Source organism: Adiantum capillus-veneris, chromosome 16 (genome assembly GCF_014529385.1).
Source record: "Adiantum capillus-veneris isolate H3 chromosome 16, ASM1452938v2, whole genome shotgun sequence".
Lineage (NCBI taxonomy): Eukaryota > Viridiplantae > Streptophyta > Polypodiopsida > Polypodiales > Pteridaceae > Adiantum > Adiantum capillus-veneris.
In genome coordinates this window covers 126,510,833-126,528,008 of record NC_140946.1, presented here as the reverse complement: position 1 = coordinate 126,528,008, position 17,176 = coordinate 126,510,833, and the positions used below count along the sequence as shown (strand labels likewise).

Sequence of the window (17,176 nt, the reverse complement as noted above, 5' to 3'; positions counted from 1 at the left end):
AAGCTGGCTAGCACCCATCCTACATCAAACTGGGGATGTAAGATCTGGTACATTGGTGGGTATGGTGTAAGGGCTCTGCATATGATCGTGGCTGGGTTTGCAGCATTTGACCAGATCTCTCCTAGACTTCCTGCTGGTAGCGAGTCTGGATATCCAGGATTTGTATGCGATTATTACTCGGAGCTAGAGCTCAGGGGACTTCTCCTAGCTCTAACCATCTCGGCAATAAGGTGACCTCTCGTCGTGTCTGTGTGACGCGTGGCGGTAGGGTAGTGGTCCGCTGGATAGTCTGCCACCCTATGGTGCCGCTACAGATGCCAATAGTGTCTCTCTATGTCTATGTATCTCCACTAGCAAACGGCCAAACTCGCGCTGATCTCTAGACTCCATGATCTATTGTGGGTGGGATATTGTGTGATAAGAGCCTCATGTTTGTCTCTCATACCTCATATGCTCTACATATGCAGTAGACAAGAGAGTGATGTACATACTCTATATAAAATGTATCTTGTATATCAAAAAACCATGGAATTCCTAAAATAACATCTGCTCTGTCTAGACGCATGATATGGAAATCTAGGTTCTCTTTGTAATCAACGAGCTCGAGCTCCAAGTAACGAACCGTCTGATTCCATACATCTGTATCTTCAACTCGAGCCATCTTTACACGATACTCATGGTCACTAGCCTACGTCTGCAAGTAGAGTTCCTGTATCAATTTTGCATCTAAAAAATTCTGTGAGCTTCCATTATCAAGGAGCACAGTCACGTCATGACCATTGATCCTCCCAAGAGAACGGAGAAGATCGTGCTTATCAAACACCTTGGTGGTACAATTAGTGCATGAACTGTGTGCTAAATGATGGATTTCAACTTGAATAACATCAAAGTTACTTGATGTCACAAAATTGGGCACCCCAAGTCGGATTTCTGACACGACACACGAGAGAATCACTTTAAAATACTTCACAACTTTATCATACTTTAACAATTGAGTCGACACGGCCCGGTGTAGTTCCGTGCCCAGAGGTATCGGCACCATAAGCTGGAGCCCCTTTCGGTATTTGTTTTTATATTAATGCTTGAGCAAAGTACAGCACCCAAGGGGTCCTCTACTCTCAGACTCTGCATCCAGATGCTCTAAAGAGTAAGGCCCTTTGAGTCTATTTATTCTTACAAGGGATGCCCCAAAAGCTTCTAAACTCAAAAGCAAGTGGTCCCAAGAGCATCTGGTCAAAATCCTGCCATAAAAAGCAAGCAACGCAATTTGCGGAATTCCGTACAGCAATCATGTCAGTGCGTTATGCGGAAATCCATACTACTGCCACGTCATTAGTCAACGCAAATTCCGGGAATTCGTACGGTCTGCAACGTCAGCAGTCAACGTGATTTCCGGGTCCTCTATCCATACAGCCTGCCCGGTGATCATGACACGTCATCTGTTTGTGACATACCCCTCTCTTGAAAGAATTGTAATCGCCCTCGATTACACATGCAAAATCAGACATAAGCCATAAACCAATTCAGTAGACACGGACTCTAAGTACCGACGCACTAGACGACACAAATCCAGCTCTTGTACAAAGACGACAGTCACATCATATCACATAGAGTCTAGGACCATGATTCTTGGCGACGTATTGAGCCATTGCATCTAGGTCCGCACCGGACCTCTTTGATGTGGGATTAACTAATCCCATATTGCGATCAAGTCCATAGATTTCGTACTGATCTAGGACCATGATTCCTGAAAACGTATTTAGTAATCGCATCTAGATCCATCCCGAAACTCACTAATGTCGGTGTCACAAAGTGATAACGTGGCCGCCCGAGAACAAAAACCCTAATCCTAAAAATCTGAAACCCTAATTCTGCCCTAACCTAACCCTAACTCTGTTGATTGCTGACGTGGCAGATTTCCGTATGTTTGCTGACGTGGCAGCCCGCAAAACGCAGCGGAAATTGCGGAGGCTGACCAACGGCATTTTTGCTTTTTTACGCAATTTCAAATAGAGAGAGAGAGAGAGCTTCTTTGCTTTATTTTTGGAAGCTCTAGAGAGCTTGTGAGAGAATGTTCTCTGCTTTATTTTTGGACAAGCTTTTAAGCTTTTGGGGCTCTGCTTTTGGCATCCCTTGTAAACAAATAAATAAGTGGTTTGGGCTCCCACTCTGCAGAGCATCTGGACGCAGAGTCTGAGAGTGAGACCCAACCACTCTTATACTTTGAACTCTGATTAATACAAAAAGAAATACCGAAAGGGGCGCCAGTCTTTGGGGCCAATATCTCTAGGCACGGAACTCCGTCGGGCCAGTGTAAATCTATTGTGAGGTGTGAACTGTTTTGAAGTGGTTATTTGGTGCTGTAGCAATCGATTCTTGACTTAGAGTGTCCAAGTCTGTTACAGTGGTATCAAAGCACGGCCGATTTCTCTTCTACGGGAAATCCGATCCCAATTTTTTTTTCCACTGCACCTATGGCTTCACGCAAGGATCAGTCAACTCCCTCTGCATCCGAAGATGTGGCAAGGGATCACAACGAAGATTCCGGCAGAGAGTATGGCCCACCTCGGCCTACTCAGGCAGAGCGACGAGAGATGGAGTGTCGTCAATTGATCAACGATGCAACAAAGATGATGCTCAAGTTTGCGAAGGACCCAAAATTTGCAAAATATATGAGCGAGACTTCTTTTCAGGAAGTGCACGAGTAGTGGCAGAAAACCACAACACCACCCCCGAAACCCGCTCTCAAGAAACCTTCTGCTCACAAGAAATATTCAGAGAAGGAATTAGAAGAGGTGGTTGATGCACGGATTGCTCAGCTTTTCGACACGCAGAACAAAGCTAAAAAGCTCGGCAAAAAGCAGAAGAAAGGCACTAACTTCCCGGGTTATTTGGGTCGTCAGTCGCATTTGATAAGGTAAAGAAACAGACAAAGCGTGTTCGATTTGAAGGAGTACCCAGTTTTTCTTCTTCTTCTTCTTCTTCTGACAGTTCTTCTAGCTCTTCTAACTCGAGCGAAGAAGACAGAAAAGGCAAAAAGCGAAGCAAGCAACAACGCTTTGGAAAGGGTAAGAAAAAGGCAAGTCTAAATCTCGCCCAGTGGTGACAATTCTACAGAGGACTCGTCTACAGACAGTTCAGACTCTGATGACGGCAACTTTTACGCAAACAAGAAGAATTTTTATAAAGCCAACCAGTATGATTTTCTGGAAGACAAAAGCAAGAAAGTCCTTGACAATTCTATAGAGGACTCGTCTACAAACAGTTCAGACTCTGATGACGGCAACTTTTATGCAAACAAGAAGAATTTTTATAAAGCCAACCAGTATGATTTTCTGAAAGACAAAAGCAAGAAAGTCCGAGAGTTTAAGGAAGGTGGACAATCAATTAAATTTGACACGTTTTCGGGATATAAGATGCTTCGAAGGCTTTGTCTTTTATACAGCAGTTTGACATCGCTTTCGCGGGAGGACGCTACTCAGAGCACTCTAAGATTCGGAGAGCTGCCTCTTATTTTAAGGGGAATGCTCAAACTTGGTGGTCCACGCTTCTTTTAAACAAGACTACGCCAGTTAAATGGCTGAAATTTAAGAAGCTTTTTATTTCTTCTTGGCTGACTCAAGAGTATGAACGCGATATACGAGCTGCTTGGAACCATCTTCGGATGACCAAGAGAGAAACAGTGGACGCTTATTGCGAGAGATTCTGGAGTCTTTTCTACCCGCCTCTTCATTCAAGAAGATTTCGTTCAGAGAACAGATTGAGCGGTTTACCATGGGTCTACCTACAGAGATCCGAGATCACTACTTGGAACAGAAGTCGGCTTCTATTCAGGAGTTGATGAGTCATGCGAAACGGGGTTTTGCCATCCACTCTGGCAGTTTGACCTACCCTACCGATGAGGTCATGACACAACGAGCCGAACAAACTTCAGCGAATGAAAGTAGAAAGAGAAAGAGCAACCCAGAAAAGAAGGATGCACGACCCAAGCTTACTCCTCAGGAGAGAGCTCGCTTCATCAGGGAGGGGAAGTGATTTGGATGCGGGGAACATGGACATATCTCCGCGAAGTGTCCTAAAAAGGCACAAAAAGAACAGAATGACAAGGACGACGAAAGGCCTGAGAGTTCGAGAGCAGCTAAGGAACGTGGAAGAAAAGGCAAGATGAAAACAGGACTGGTTCCAGATTGTGTGGGTACCGATCTCAACACCACGGACGAGAGTACAGAACATTACCGAGCTTGGGGCAAAGCGAAAGACCAAGAGGCCCTGATCTTCTTTGATGGAGAAGCCAAGGCCAACTTCATTTCACTGAAATTGGCGGCGCCGCTCGAGATCACTCCCGATCGCATGGGACCACTTGCAGAGGCTGTTCTAGCGGCACCCGACAGGGACGTGTAGCCATTACACCTGTCATTGGCAAACTTCGGTTACATTGTCAGGGGTATTTGGGGCATGAGGACTTTTACATAATGCCTTTGGAAGGTTGTGATGTTCTCTTGGGAATTCCCTGGTACCACAAGAACAATACCATGGTAGATTATCAAGCGAGGAAAGCGACATTGACTACAGAGAAGGGCAGAACTATTGTACTTGACATTAAACTGAAGGGCGAGTTTGTCCCTATTGTATCGGCTTCACCCATTTCGAAATTAATGAAATCCAGTCTGTTTGTTTACTCGATCTTTATGAAAGAATTGAGTGATAAGGATAGGACAAATATGTCTAAACTTGATAAAGAATGCCAAGATTTTCTCCACTCTCACACCGATTGCTTCTCAGAGGGCCTACCAGGCGAGTTACCACCTGCTCGTCCTGAAGATCATATCATTGATCTGATACCTGGAAGCACACCACCGAACCGGCCACCTTACCGTGTGAGCCGAGCACAGAATGAAGAGATTATGAACCAAGTGAAAGACCCCTTGGAAAAGGGTCTTGTCCAGCCTAGTACTTCACCGTATTGCTCTCCAATATTGTTGGTTTTGAAGAAAGACGGATCTTGGAGAATGTGCATCGATTATAGAGCTCTCAACAAAATCATCATCAAGAACAGATTTCCGATTCCTAGGATCGATGATATACTCGACAGATTACAGGGATCCTCGTACTTTAGCAGGATTGATTTGAAGAGTGGATATCATCATATCAGAATCGCGCCGATAGACGTTTACAAGACAGCTTTTCGAACGACTTTTGGGTTATTTGAGTTTTTGGTGATGCCCTTTGGCTTAACTAATGCTCCTACGACATGTAACCGGATCATGGACAGGATTTTTCGAGAGTATAGGCTATTTGTTGGCACTTTCTTTGACGATATCATTGTTTTCTGCAAGAATGAGGCAGAACATAGAGATCATTTTCTTCAGGTCTTTCACGCATTACGAGATCACAAGTTAGTGATTAATGCAAAGAAAAGTGAATTTTTCCTACCAGAGATGCACTTTCTGGGACACATTGTCTCAGCAGCAGCAGTGCAAATGGATCCGGCCAAGATAGAGACTATCCGGGATTGGCCCGACTTGAGGACTGTCCATGAAGTTAGAAGCTTCTTGGGACTGTGTTCGTACTACAGGCGGTTCATTCGAAAGTTTGCAGAGGTTGCTTCCCCTTTGCATATCTTGACACAGAAAGGAGTCCCTTTCTCGTGGGGACCCACAGAGGTGACTACCTTTTAGACATTGAAAGAGAAATTGACTAGCGGGACTAGTTTTGACTTTGCCGGACTTGTAGAAGTCATTTGAAGTATATTGTGATGCTTGTGGTCATAGGCTCTTACTTAGTGGCGACATTACCTACTCGGAGCGGATTTTACTGTCTTCACAGACCATCAGAGTTTACGCTACTTCCTGTCACAGAAGCAGCTATTGGAAAAGCAGATGAGGTGGGCGAACATCTTGTCACGGTTTCACTTCCAGATTGTCCATGTTCAAGCAGAGAAGAATGTGGTGGCAATTGCTTTGTCTCGGAAGCCGTTGGTTCTAGCTATTTCCGCAATACATCATAGGAGCTTCGAGGATATGGTCGACCAGTATACCACAGATACAGATTTTGCGGACGTTTTCACACGGATACGAGATGGGGACACAGTAGCGGGATATTCCATTCGGGATGGCTACTTGATGAGAAAAATCATGTTGTGCGTTACACAGCCGTTGAGGAAAAAGGTTATGACTGAATGCCACTGTCCACCTTTTACGGGTCAGTGGCATCGCTACCACCATGAAAGGGGTAGAGAGATACTCCTTTTGGCCGAGACACAAGAAGAATGTGGAAGAGTTTGTGCGCAGTTGCTCGGTATGCTAGAAGGTCAAGTTTGACAGGCATAAAGCACAGGGATTGTTACAGCCTTTACCCATACCCACCCGCCCCTGGGAAAGTATTGCAATGGATTTCATTTTTGATCTCCCGAGAACACAAGGGATGAGGACCTAGCAGATACTCCTCAGACTGTGAAACTTTACCTCGAGCCTTTTGGTTTAGCATAGTCTACTCCAAATGGAACCCAGAATTCAGCTTGGCCGGAGATATAGTGCAGTGGGATGCACAAGAGGGGAGTTACTCGCTCCTTCGTCAACAGATGCCTCGATTTTGATACTAGAGTCATTGATGTCTCTTTGAGCTTCAGGGATACTGAGAGCTGACAGTATTCTGCCGGATGACTTTATGAAATGGAATTCCTGAATATGATACTGATTTGTTCTTGACTTCTTTTTAAGTGCAGGAACAGATAGACGAAATGACTGCAACATTTTGGTCTACTTGATCTCGAATAGACATGGTTGCAATAAGGGTTAGTCAATCGAACATCGATGCAATTGCTAGCTACATTGCCGATAAATCATGGTCTAAGATCCGAATGAATGTTGAATGTCATGTGATGTCCTGTGATCTCGAGTGATGTCCTATGATGTCATGTGATGTGACTGTCGATTGGTACATGTGCTAGATGTGTGTTCCTAGTGCGTAGGTACTAACAGTCAGTGTCTGCTAAGACGGTTTATGGCCTCTGTTTGTTTTGCAGGCGTAATCGAAGGCGATTACAATGCTTTCAAGAGGGGGGTATGTCACAAAGTGATGACGTGGCCGCCCGAGAGCAGAAACCCTAACCCTAAAAATTTGAAACCCTAATTCTGCCCTAACCTAACCCTAACTCTGTTGATTGCTGACGTGGCAGATTTCCGTACGATTATTGACGTGGCAGATTTCCGTACGTTTGCTGACGTGGCAGCCCGCAAAACGCGGCGGAAATTGCGGAGGCGGACCAGCGGCATTTTTGCTTTTTCTATGCAATTTCAGAGAGAGAGAGAGAGAGAGAGAGAGAGAGAGAGAGAGAGAGAGAGAGAGAGAGAGCTTCTTTGCTTTATTTTTGGAAGCTCGTGAGAGAATGTTCTCTGCTTTATTTTTGGACAAGCTTTTAAGCTTTTGGGGCTTTGCTTTTGGCATCCCTTGTAAACAAATAAATAAGTGGTTTGGGCTCCCACTCTGTAGAGAATTTGGACGCAGAGTCTGAGAGTGAGACCCAACCACTCTTGTACTGAACTCAGATTAATACAAAAGGAAATACCGAAAGGGGCGCCAGTCTTTGGGGCCAATATCTCTAGGCACGGAACTCCGTTGGGCCAGTGTAAATCTATTGTGAGCTGTGAACTGTTTTGAAGTGGTTATTTGGTGCTGTCGCGATCGATTCTTGACTTGGAGTGTCCAAGTCTGTTACAGTCGGATTAACTAATCCATCATGTCCATAGATTTCTCGAGACCAAAATGATGCAATCATTTGGTCAATCATTCCAGTTGCATTCAAGCACTGTCATGTGCGAGTAATCATTTTCAGGGATCCCAATCCATCAATCACACACTAAGTTCATACTGAACAGAGTGGTTCAATCATTCAATTCTAGCTGCATGGCCATCTCATCCCGCAGGAACTCTTGATGCGCTCACGACAATTCCATTCAATCATTCATTATGATTCAAAATTCATGATTCTTATCGTTGTCAGGTTCATTCTGGAGCTATCATTGCTCTGAATTCATAATCTCATTCTCAATTTTCACCTATTATCAGCATACAACTAGCAAGTTCTTCCAGAAAACATTAATTTCATAAAATCAAATTCATCTTGGGGAATTTCCATGCAGTTCACAAACCACACACTTAGTTCATACTGAACACTGCTTCAATCATCTAATCATCTCACCCATCCAGAAGTCTTGATGCACCTAGATCCCTGTGTAGCCATCTCATCCCGCAAGAACTCTTGATGCGCTTACCACAGTATCCAGTCATCTCATTCATATGAAAATCTCGATGCACTACAATCATTTATCATCATTTAGCATTCCTCATGCATCATCATCCATTCATTCAAATTTCAAAACAAAATTCATCATTCTTATTTTGAATTGACGGATTCATTCTTGAGCTACCGTTGCTCCCGATTGCTTTCAGATGCCAATTTCCTTGCCATGTCATTCTCGATTTCACTTGCAAAACAAGTAAAATTTCAAGCAAATGGTTCACCTCGCTGCAAAAGAGTCGATGTCTAGCTCCAAGCTTCCAAATGCTTTCATATGCATGTTCCTCGCTCCTAGTAGTTATCTGCACACATATAACAAGAGTTTCCCAAAATATTAAATCCACACATACCAAAATTTTCTACAAAAACCCTAGTTTTCCAAAGGTTTTAGATATAAGATTTGTTCGCGTCAATATATAGAGCTTGTTGAGAGGATCAAATTTTCCTTCTGTCACATATTCAAATTCTCAACCATTGAAGAGATTTTTAAATGTCTTCTGGCAAAATTCTGTTCTTCAATTCCCGCGTCGGATTTTAATTTTTCTTTGTCTGCCCAGCGAGAGATATTATCTCTGTCAGATTCTCCACGAGAACCCATGTGTAATCTGGGATTCTTTATGGCTTATGCCGTATAAGACAGACCGATGAAGACAGGAGCGCGCCCAATGCGCGATGAAGTAAGGGTGGAAGTGACTAATAAGTCCAGGGTTGGGATACGAAGATTCTTCAATATCAATTTCCAAAGTGTCCAAGTACCCTGTCTGCTCTTTGATAGGACCGGTATGCTTTGAGAAAAGCACACGCCTAATGCTCTAATACCACTGTCACAGACTTGGGCACCCCAAGTTGGAAATCTGACACAACACACGAGAGAATCACTTTCAAATACTTCACAACTTTATCACACTTTAATAATTGAGTCGACGCAACCCGGTGTAGTTCCGTGCCCAGAGGTATTGGCCCCAAAAGCTGGCGCCCCTTTCGGTATTTGTTTTTATATTAATGCTTGAGCAAAGTACAACACCCAAGGGGTCCTCTGCTCTGAGACTCTGGTCTAGATGCCCTGAAGAGTGAGGCCCTTTGGGTCTATTTATGCTTACAAAGGATGCCCCAAAAGCTTCTAAACTCAAAAGCAAGTAGTCCCACAAACATCTGGTCAAAAATCTGTCATAAAAAGCAAGCAGCGCAATTTGCGGAATTCCGTACAGTAGCCACGTCAGCATGTCAGCGCGTAATGCGGAAATCCGTACTACTGCTACGTCAATCCAGGACTCCTTGCGGTTTTCCACGTCAGCAGTCAGTGTGATTTCCGGGTCCTCTGACCAAATAGCCCGCCCGGGTTATCATGCCACGTCATTTGTTTGTGACACCTGAGATCTCATGAACTTGAATCGAAGGGTGTCCCTGCAGTTTCTTGGACTTTTTCTTGGGGAAATCTTTATTTGGATGCCCGTCTCGCCACAACCAAAGCAAGCTCCCTTCTTCATTGCATCAATAATGGCTGCATTCCTGGCTTTTTTCTTCTCTTGGGCACCACGTGAGATGGTGTCGAGAGAAGGTCTCAACGGCAATTTGGACTTTTGTTGGAATCGAGGCTGCTTCCTCAAAGTGACCTCACCGGATTGGTGATCATAATTCCTTTCTTCTCATAACTTCTGCACAACATCCGTCACGTGAGTCGGGGGTTTATTTTTCATCAAGGCCCAACAATAGTCCTCATGCAAACCCAGTGGATACATGTACACAACATGCGTAGAGTCTACCTTACAGAAGGTAAGTGCTTCTTTGAAAATTGTTGTATACTTATGAGAAGATAGAGTTTTCATCTAAGGACTTTGCAGCTTTGCATAAGTTTTCAAAGGGTCCATCTTTGCAAAATCCTTCTTGAATTTGATGCAAAAATCAACCCATGTCGTAGGCTTCTCAGTCATATCTAGGTAAGCGCCTTACTGCGCAGATAAAGAGGAATTGTCTGAATCCTCCATTCGTCATGCTCTTCAAGGAGATCAAAATATGTGGTCCATTCATGAAGCCAATTATTTACCGTTAATTCCGTACCTCTTTCTCTTCCCCTGAGAAATTGGTAGTCTTGTACAAAATGTAGCAATAGGACCACCTTGTGAGCGCCCAAAAGCAGCACTCTGCATCTTCAATTGCTAGAGATGGGTGTCGTTCTCAAAAACGCGCACAGTCATCAACTGAGCGGTATTTTCAAGAGAGACGACACAGGCATTAAACCCTTGCACAACACCTTCAAGAGAGCACAAACGAATGTTTGTCGGAACATTTGCGTTTTCTAGAGCAGATATGTATTGATCGAGGCTCTGGAAAGTGCTAGTAATCCATGTGTATAGAGCATGCTTGAATGGAATGTGAGTGTTATCTCAGACGTCTTTGCGTTGTGCACCAAAGCTGGAGGAGTCTATCATGAACTCGGAGGAAAGTTGGAATTTTTTCACGCAAAAACACGTCTTTTTGCACTTTTCCCTCGCGGAAAGTTGAGCTCTGGGAAGCTATGCGCGTCGGCGTGTGCATCCGGAGGCGGGCAAGTGACGGCAAAGGCGCGTGAGCGCAAGCAGATGGGAGAGGAGCGTCGGGAGAGGAGCAAGGACCTAAGAGCTGAGCTTTCTGCAAAGTTTTCACGAGTTTTATTAATCTGTAGGTTTCATACCTTTTTTTTTAAAGTTCGCTCAGACACTGGGCACCGATCCCAACCGTGTCATAGACTAGATCTCCTCTCCTGTAAGCGGGACATAACAGCTCCATAGAGTTTGGCCATGGTGTGGCCAATCATGATGGTCCTATAATTCCTTGGGTCCAATGTGTCACCCGACTTAGGGATAGGCACAATAGTGTGTCTAGTCTACTCTGGAAACCCTCCGCTAGAGCCCTATTGGAGATTTGTGCAATCAATTGGGCTATGTAAACGAGGTGCTCACTCTAATAGTCGTGTGTGGTTAGCAGATCTACGGTGTCGTAGTCGGCATATGGCTCATGGTTACCATATCTATGGTGAAGAGAGTGGAGATGGTAGATCATGGTGTCATAGGACTTGGGCACCCCAAGCCGGGAACCGGCACGACACGAGAGAATCACTTAAAATACTTCACAACTTTAAAATCACAATTCAATTTGGTTGACACTACTCGGTGTAGTTCCGTGCCAAGAGAGATTGGCCCCAAAGACTGGCGCCCCTTTCGGTAAATTCTTTTATATTAATGCTTGATCAAAATAAAACTCCCGTGGATCCTCGGCTCTCAAACTCTGCGTCCAGATGCTCTGAAGAGTGAGGCCTTTGAGCCCTTTTTATTCTTACAAGGGATGCCATAAGCAGAGCCCCAAAAGCAATTAAACTGAAAAGCAAATTGGTTCCCAAAAGCAACTAGCTCCAAGAGCTGCCATAAAAGCACTAGTGCAAATTGTGGAAATCCGTACAGGTTGCCACATCATCAACCAGTGCAAAAGTGGGATTCCGTACACTTTGCCACGTCAGCCTGCCAACGCGTTTTGCGGGTGTCCGTAGTGCTGCACGTGGCATTTCTGCAGCAGGGTCACTGTGTGTGTGTGTCCAAGCAGGGTTGCCACGTCATCATTTTGTGACATACCCTCCTCTTGAAAGAATTGTAATCGCCCTCGATTACGCCTACAAAATCAGACATAAGCCATAAACTAATTCAATAGACACTAACTCTAAGTACCGACGCACTAGACGACACAAATCCAACACTTGTACAAGGACAACAGTCACGTCACATCACATGAGATCAAATCAATCATTAAAAAAATTCATTCCAAATCTCAGACCATGACTCCAACAACGTATTTAGTGATCGCATCTAGATCCATCCCGGACCTCAGTGATGTTGAATTAACTAATCCTTATTGCGATCATGTCTATAGAGATTTTCCACTCAAGCACTATTGTGTGGGAGTCATCATTCGCCTCAAGCACTGACGTGTACGAGTAATCATTCGCCTCAAGCACTGCCGTGTGCGAGTAATCATTTCCGGGGATCCCAATCCATCACTAAGTCCATACTGAATAGAGTGGTCCAATCATTCAGTTCTAGCTGTGTGGCCATCTCATCCCGAAGGAACTCTTGATGCACTCACGACAGTTCTATTGAATGAGTCGTGATTCAATATTCATGATTCGTTATCAGGTTCATTCGATAATTGTCACTGCTCCAAAATCATCATCATCTCATTCTTATCTATTCACAAATAGCAGGTTTTTCCATTAGTTTCATTCAAAATTCATGATACTTATCGTTGTTAGGTTCATTCTGGAGCTGTCATTGCTCCGAATTCGTCATCCATTATCATCGATTTCACCTGTTATCTGCACACATCTAGCAAGTTCTTCTAGAGAAGATTAATCTCATACATAAATCATCTTCGGAAATTTCTATTCAAAGTTCTTCATTCACACACTTAGTAAACACTTTGTTTCAATCATCTGGTCATCTCATCCGCCCAGAAGTTTTGATGCACCTAGATCCCTGTGTAGCCATCTCATCCCACAGGAACTCTTGATGCGCTCACCACAGCATCTAGTCATCTCATTCATATGGGAATCTTGACGCACTAGAATCGTCAACATTTGTCATCTTTCATTCATTCAAATTCATCATTCTTATCTCGAATCGAAAGAATATCCGATTCATTCCTGAGCTGTTGTCGCTCTCGATCTCACTATCTCATCCTTGATTTCACCTGCAAAACAGGGAAGGAGATGGCTCACCTCGTTGCAAAAGAGTGGATGTCCAGCTCCATGCTTCCAAATACATACAGATGCGAGTTCCTTGCTCCTATTTCTGGTTATCTGTCACAAACAACCAGATTGTCAGTACATCAGTATCTCTTTTAGTGTCCTTTTCAGTATCGGGTTCATCTTCTGGTCAATAGTTCTGTTCTAGGTCTTCCTACGAGTAAAGCTTCCGCTTTTCTGCACTCGTCTGTTCTTTCAGCTTTCGTCTTGTCCTGAGAGGGGAATCAATGGCCTCACGCCATCTCGAGTGAATCTCATCAATCGGGTAATCTTCAGGTGTTTCACAAATCTCGGGTCTCTAGAGTACTTCATCAATCTTTTCACACCCATGTCAACCTGCAGTGGACGCTTATATTCTGCTCTCGCAAACTTTACCAAAAAACATTTTCCCAAATCTTCATTCTTTTCTTCAGTTCTCGTGCCAAATTTCAACTTTTCTTTGCCTTCCCGTTGAGAGGTGTTATCTCCATCAGATTCTTCACGAGAACCCATGTCAACCTGCAGTGGACGCTTGTATTCTGCTCTCGCAAACTTTACTAAAAAACATTTGCCCAAATCTTCATTCTTTTCTTCAGTTCCCGTGCCAAATTTCAACTTTTCTTTGCCTTCCCGTTGAGAGGTGTTATCTCCATCAGATTCTTCACGAGAACCCATGTGTAATCTGAGATTCTTAATGCCTTTATGCGCTGTAAGACAGAGCGATGAAGACAAGAGCGTGCCCGATGCGCGATGAAGTAAGGGTGGGAGTGCCTAATAAGTCCGGGGTCGGAACACGAAGATCCCCAAAGTTGTGCCTAAGTGCCTTGTCTGTTCTTTGATAGGACCGTTATGCTTTGAGAAAAGCACACGCTTGATGCTCTGGTACCACTTTAACAAACTTGGGCACCCCAAGTCATCTGTCGCGACACAAGAGAGAGATTCACAAAAAATACTTCACAACTTTAAAATCACAATTCAATTTGGTCGACACTGCCCGGCGTAGTTCCGTGTGAAGAGAGATTGGCCCCAAAGACTGGCACCCCTTTCAGTATTTTTTTTGCATTAATGCTTGATCAAAATACAACTCCCGTGGGTCCTCGGCTCTCAGACTCTGCGTACAGATACTCTAAAGAGTGAGGCCTTTGGGCCCTTCTTATTCTTACAAGGGATGCCAAAAGCAGAGCCCCAAACTCAAAAGCAAACTGGTTCCCAAAAGCAACTAGCTCCAAAAGCTGCCATAAAAGCACCAGCGCAAATTGTGGAAATCCGTACAGGTTGCCACATCATCAGCCAGCGCAAAAAGTGGGATTCCGTACAGTTTGCCACGTCAGCCTGCTAGCGCGTTCTGCGGGTGTCGATATTGCTGCCACATGGCATTTCTACCGCAGGGTCACTGCGTGTGTGTGTGTGTGTGTGTGTCCAGGCATGGTTGCCATGTCATCATTTTGTGACACATGGCTTGAGTGCGTAGGACCTCATACAACCTTTTTGCATAATCATGCCATTACCTATGGGTCCTCGATGGGTGTGGTCGGGTGGGGCTCTCTAATAGTCCACCATGTTGTTAGCTCTCTGAGCAGAATTTTGGATCAGAGGATTACAACATTTGCCACAACAAAGCTTCCACGAGATTAAGGGGAAATACCAGCTTTGACTTTTAGAAGAGGAATTTGGGCAATCTCACAAAAATCTATAGTTTGAGAACCTACAGTGCCTAGGGTTCAATCCTATTGCAAGAACCTCCTTGGGACAAGAAATTGACACAGCTAGATACACCTAGACGAAGAGCTACTACGAATTTCTTAAAAACACGGACCTACTATCCCTAGCGCGCTGGTGGAGGAAAGCTCAAACTGAAGTGCCAGGCCCGTGAGAGTGGACTAAGCAGCTGCCCCCCAAGTGTACTGCCGTGCTGTGGAAAGAGCTGGCATCAGTCGAAGAACATGAAGCCAAACCTATTGTGCCAAAGGACAATCCCAAAGACAGTGGCGCTGACTCTCCACAAGATGGTCACAAGCTGCGCATGCTGTCGAGAGACCACTATGTACTAGCCATCTCCCAACTGCTGTAGCTCGAGTGCAACCAGCCACTGGAACAAAGTGACTCGCCTCGGCTGTTTGGAGTCCCACAACCTCTCCCAAAAAGCTGACAAGAACTCAACTGTGTGACCCTCCTCCTGCCAATGAAGTGTTGCAGCAGGACGAACCTCTCTCTATGCTACCAATATGTGACGTCCCACTCGAATAGTGTACTGAAAGAAAGGGACACCTGGATGGTCTGATGAGGAGAAAGGGTCCCTCCAAAACCACTCTCCAAGATCCCACTGCACTCGTGCCAGTGGATAGCTCTCCCAAGCCCACAGCCTCCAGTGGCCAGTCTCAAGAGCTGCTGGGTCAGGATCTATGACACAAGTCCTCCCGCAGATGCCCACAACTCGGATCCTCTGAAAACAGCACTCTGCCAGCTATGGGGCCTTTACTGAAACTCGGTGTAAGCGTCCCTCACCTTGAAGCTCGAAAAACAGGGAGGGTATAGTCTCTGAGCAAGCCCGAACTGCGATGAGAACCTCCAGCCGAGTGAAGGCCCCCATCCATCTGGGCGCTGCTGACTCGAGAGGTGTGAGCCACTCAGCTGGTACTGCCTCTGTGATGTCTTGACACATGCTCTGCACCCTTCTCATGCCCTGAAGCTCCTCCAACAAGCCTGAGAACTGTAGTTAGTCACCTAAAGTGCGTGATGCACCCTCTGCCATGGGACCCCAAGAAACATGAGGCCTACTACCAACCAAGTGGCCTCTCTGAGTGCTAACCATGAGGTTCCAAACAAGGGGTTGTCTCATGCGCTCCTCCGTGCTCCAGGCCTCTCCGCAGCTGCTCCCAGGAGCGGAGCAGACTCACAGCGAAGCGGTCCTCCAGTCTCCTGCTTAGGCCAGCTCTGCGCATCTCTGTGAAAATCCATCTGGTCGAAGGTCGCCAGGGGCCTCCAGCCTAAGACACTCTAGCACGAAGCCGCTGAAGCAAAAACTCCTTCAGGGCTCCTCCCCTGGAAGAAGTCCTCTGACGACAAACTTCCCTAGAAGGGCTTTGCTCTGCTGTGTTGGGTCTATGATCCCCAACCCTCCCTAAGAACAAGGAAGAATGATGACCTGCCATGCCACTTTGGCCCGGGCTATCTGAGTGTCAAACCCTGACCAAAGGAAGTCCTGATCATCCTCTCTACCTGGCTGATGCAGGAACTCGAAAAGATCCAACAAGAAGTGATGTACCACATGGTAGCCAACAACACCTGGTTGGCCACTACAACTCTGCCTGCCAGAGAAAGTCGTGCAAAGCTCCAATGTAACAACTTCCTCCTGATGGACAAAAGGAGGGGAGCAATCTGCTGCTCAGGAGACAAGTCCAAGCCAACCTGACAGCCCAAGTATCGAATTGCAGTCCCTAGGGGAATCCATCTGAAATCCTCCCCTGGCAGCCAATCAGGCGTAGGAGCACTACCAACCAAGAAAGCCACTGTCTTTCTCCAGTTGATCAATGCGCCTGATGCACAACAAAAGGTCTCAAGAGCCTGCTCACACTTGTGAAGGTTGGCCTCCTGGCCATCCAAGTACAAGGCTGAGTCGTCAGCAAACTCAGCATCCAGTAGCTCATCTCCCCAAATAGAGAGCGCTAAGCCATGTAGACCAACCTGCTGTGAAACCAAAAACATGCTCATCGCCTCAACATTGAACAGAAAGAGAAAGGGGGCAAGAGGACAGCCCTGTCTGACCGAACATGTGAGCATGAAACGATCACCTCTACCTCCTGACAAAAGTACCTGACTGTGTGCCTCTCTGTAAAGAGCTGACACACCTCTGATCCAAGCATCTTAGAAGTCCATCCTGCGAAGAGTGCCCTCTAGAAAGTAGGCCTTCTCAAAATCGAGAAGAAGTATCACCAGATCGTCACCACAGAGACGCACGAGGGAAGAAGCCTCCCAAAAAGTAAAGATGTTGTCAAGGATACTACGCTCCTTGACAAAACCTGTCTGTGTCCCATGTATAATCCTCTCCAGAAGTGACTGTATCCTCAAACTCAGAACCTTGGCAAGAATTTTGTAGGATGAGTTGAGGATGGTGATGGGCCACCACT

General features: G+C 45.4%; 1 protein-coding gene across 6 annotated transcripts in view; it reads right to left on the bottom strand.

Moving 5' to 3' along the window:
* LOC147439831 (serine/threonine-protein kinase SRK2A-like) overlaps window positions 1-17,176 on the bottom strand; it is a 63,593-nt gene that overhangs the window by 1,969 nt on the left and 44,448 nt on the right. For 5 of the 6 annotated variants that reach the window (XR_015184648.1, XM_086485575.1, XM_086485573.1 and 2 more), the window contains one exon: window positions 8,524-8,601. The exons of the other annotated variant lie outside the window; for it this stretch is intronic. Coding sequence is in view for 4 of the 5 variants with exons in the window: in XM_086485575.1 (XP_086341701.1) it covers window positions 8,524-8,601 (78 nt within the window). In the remaining variant the exon portion in view is untranslated. The remainder of the gene's footprint in view (window positions 1-8,523; window positions 8,602-17,176) is intronic. 6 annotated transcript variants of the gene reach the window in all.